Source organism: Aptenodytes forsteri, unplaced genomic scaffold (genome assembly GCF_000699145.1).
Source record: "Aptenodytes forsteri isolate BGI_AS27 unplaced genomic scaffold, ASM69914v1 Scaffold174, whole genome shotgun sequence".
In the NCBI taxonomy this organism is placed as follows: domain Eukaryota; kingdom Metazoa; phylum Chordata; class Aves; order Sphenisciformes; family Spheniscidae; genus Aptenodytes; species Aptenodytes forsteri.
This window is the reverse complement of record NW_008794603.1, coordinates 1503752-1507413: the sequence shown is the minus strand read 5'-3', so window position 1 is coordinate 1507413 and position 3662 is coordinate 1503752. Positions and strand designations below refer to the sequence as shown.

General features: G+C 40.7%; 1 protein-coding gene across 1 annotated transcript in view; it reads right to left on the bottom strand.

Moving 5' to 3' along the window:
* Positions 1–1851: 1851 nt before the first annotated feature.
* The window catches only part of GALNT13 (polypeptide N-acetylgalactosaminyltransferase 13), a 148366-nt gene continuing 146555 nt past the window's right edge, over positions 1852–3662 (bottom strand). Inside the window, exon 12 of the mRNA XM_009273149.1 lies at positions 1852–2037. Within this exon, the coding sequence (XP_009271424.1) occupies positions 1852–2037 (186 nt within the window). The remainder of the gene's footprint in view (positions 2038–3662) is intronic.

The following is a 3662-nucleotide window of genomic DNA, read 5'->3' as shown; positions in this document are numbered from 1 at the left end:
CATTTGTGTTTCTTAAAATGAAAAAAAAAAAAAAAGACTATTGTCTGGTGTTTCAATTAAGCTGCTGGGAAATGCTAACACTGCCAACAAGTGATGCGGTTTTATTATCCAAACATATACCTGTGCTATTGCACTGCACAATTTTACACTGCAGTTCGTTACCGGATTGCCATGTCACATACTAACACTCCTAATTTGTATTATGAATATTCTTTCAATAGCTTGTCCCTAGAGATTCGCTCCTCAGTTTAAAACAAACTATTATGCAATTCTCAAAGAAAAGCCTGCAGATATTATAACAAATCAGCGAGGGGCCATTTGATATGCATTCAATGATGAATATAAGGCATTTTTTCCTCTAATTACAAGAGGAAAGAATTAGTAGTGCTAACAGAAGTAGCTTGTTTACTAAATAGCAGGTCTCAAAGCATCACTGATTCTTCACTTATATTGTTTTAAGTGCAATTAAGCTGCTATCATTTTCTACTATAACCAGAAATGCAAACAAGTCTAAAAATGCTGCTGCTGCCTTCGTCAGCTGTTCCCTTTTATTCAATGTATAATTTCATTCTAGACTACCATATCATTGGGATTTCCAACCGTCTTCATAAATTTTTTGTTTCTGTGTTCTCTCATTATTTATGCTATTACAAAAAAGGTCTCATTTGCTTGGAAAACAATTAATTACTAGGCAATATGTTACTCATACAAGCCAGCCTAAAATTTTTATCTTACCCAAACGTGAGAACACACGCATGGATGCAGAGCTAGCTGTACAGACATGCAGATGCACAGGAGCAAGCTCTGTAGTCTCCCGCTTACCAAATGTATGCAAATAATAGCTCTGATGAGTGAAGACTCTGAATACATTACGGCAAAATGATGGAGCACAGATCCTTTACTCCAGCATTGCTTTAGTCTAGTGGTCATTATAGATACCAGCAATATCAGCAACTGTGGAAGTTCTCAGTTTTAAAAAGCGACTTTTGCAAATGAAAGACACCAGCAAAATATTGTTCATAGCAGAAGAGGTACTTAGAAAATGAAAAAAGCCATTTCTCGAAATAGCCTCTGCAAGGAGTGCGTGGGCAGGGCAGGACGTCGCCCCGCGCCCGTGCTGCCCGTGATCGGCCCCCGGCTTTGCAGGCTGCAATGCGCAGGCTGAAACTCCGCGTCACCTGCTGAGGTCCTGCTGGCTACGGTTATTAGGGGTCTGCCACTAACGAGAGCGGCTTTCGCCTGATCTCAATGGGATGCACTCGGATGGGAAGGTAGCATCGTTTGACTGGGGAGCAGATACGAAATGGGAGCAACCCCAGCTTGTACCCCTGCGCGTGGGCTGCCCCATCACTGACCGTTGTATTACCCAGCAAAACTGTCTAGGAAAGAAGAACAGTAGTTGGCACGGTATTTTGATTCCTTGAGTGATTAATGTTTCAAAATTATCTGTTGATGTTTTGAAATTATCTGTGACTAGTATCTCTAGGATTGAATTACTTAAAATTGGGAATTTTCACAATGAACGTTTCTGAAAAATATTATGCAACTGGCATTATTTATATGTCTTGGAACAGGGACCAAATCTCCAGCTATTGCAAAGAGTAACAATCACGTTGACATCAATAGGTCATGGAGGTAGCTCAAGACAGTTGAATTAATCTAAAATTAGTTATAATTAATAATAACTAACACTAAACATATATAACATCATATATCTATAGAATCATCTGAGAAAACAAGAAAGGAATTCAGTTGAGTTTAATAGGAAGAGAACGGAGAAGCATTTTTCTGGGAAAAGCTTAAATAATTACATGTTATATTTGCTTTTTAATACCAACCTCCAACCGTTTGTTAAAGGAAATAGTCAGTGGGGCTGTAAAAAATGTTTCTAAAGACTTCCAGCCTTGTGTAGTTTCTTAGCATCCACGTTTGCAAGGGGCTGCCGCTGCAAGCCTCCACAGTGGGACCATGGGTGCCATCCTCTATCCTGCTTAGTGTCAGACACGACTGGGTGATTATATGAAGAAATGTATGGGTCTGCACGACAGAAAAATGGTGAAAGTAAACAAAACCAGCAAAGACAAAGACAAACAAAGGAAAAAGCAACAGACTGTTCAATTAGACATCTACAGCAGTGAACCAGATACAGCTAAGAGCACTCTTATGGGAATTACTAATGGGTAATTGTGCCTGTGAATACGCCGGTGTCAAATTGTAGGCAAATTGCGCTAGCTTACACACACGTAACACATACGTAAATAGGCATATCATGAACTAAGCTTTAGTTTCACAAAGAACGTTCTCACTGCTCTGCTTTGAGGGACCGGTCCGCTTGAGACCCATTCACTTTACATTCTGCAATTTAGACCTGAGTGTGCCTCTGAATCCTCCCCCCACGTACATGCTGCCTTGTTGCAATCATGATTTCCCATTGCACAGCAAGATTTGGGCAGAGATGATGTTTCTACTGCAGTAATATCCTGTACTAAACATCCTGAAGCCTACTCAAGCATTACTAAATTAAAAATATAATCAATTAAACATTTACATATAAGGAGATAAGAATTTTTTTGCCAACTGTAATTTCAGCTCTTCCTTTACCCTGCCGATACCAGGTAGACTGGGATGGAGGCGAGCTTTTATTCCCCTAAATTCTGCCCATGGCTGCGGCAGTCAGCAGTCGGTATCCGATCACCGCGGGTGCCCGGGGCCGGTGCCACCTGTGCAGCCTGGGGATGCTCCTCCCGCATCCCGGTCCCGGCTGCTGCCCCCTCTCCTGCTCTCTGTTTTTGGTTTCGTAAGAGAAAAAGTAATGTACATACAAAGAGGCCACTGAAAATATCAAGAACAAATGTCCTTATAATGTCACTTTGAGTAACCAGCGTGAACGTCAATGCTTGTTTTTGTTTCATTATGTATTATTGCTTCGTGTTCACTTCTGTCTACTATTCTTTTAAGGGAAAACAGAGGTACATAAATAACTTCAAAATGTAATGATCTCTCTATATTGCATGTTTATATTATATTAAATGCCTAAATGTAGTAGATTCTTCATATGGGTATGAGTAGTACTAAGCATTATTTTGGTAATCTGACGAGACTCTCTTCTCTGGTACATGAGACAGCAAGTTTAACTTATGTAAATCAGCAAGACTGCACTGACTTTAGAAAATCTATAGTAACGGAAGCAAGAGATCATTTCTCCCCTTCACTCATTTTATTAAACTTTACTTTCTAAGAAGGTAATAAAAAAACCTGCAATGTTTTCCCTACTCATTTTTGAAGAACTAAGTCCTTTCAAATACATAGTAATAAGACTGCAGTTTATAGAACAGTCAAATTATTGGCCATAATCTCTTACGGTAAAAGTTTAGTAAAGTCTTTGACACCATTTCCCACAGCATTCTGCTGGAGAAACTGGCTGCTCGTGGCTTGGATGGGTGTACTCTGCGCTGGGTCAAAAACTGGCTGGACGGCTGGGCCCAGAGAGTTGTGGTGAATGGAGTTACATCCAGTTGGCGGCCGGTCACGAGCGGTGTTCCCCAGGGCTCAGTTTTGGGGCCGGTCTTGTTCAATATCTTTATCAATGATCTGGATGAGGGGATCGAGTGCACCCTCAGTAAGTTTGCAGAGGACACCAAGTTGGGTGGGAGTGTTGATCT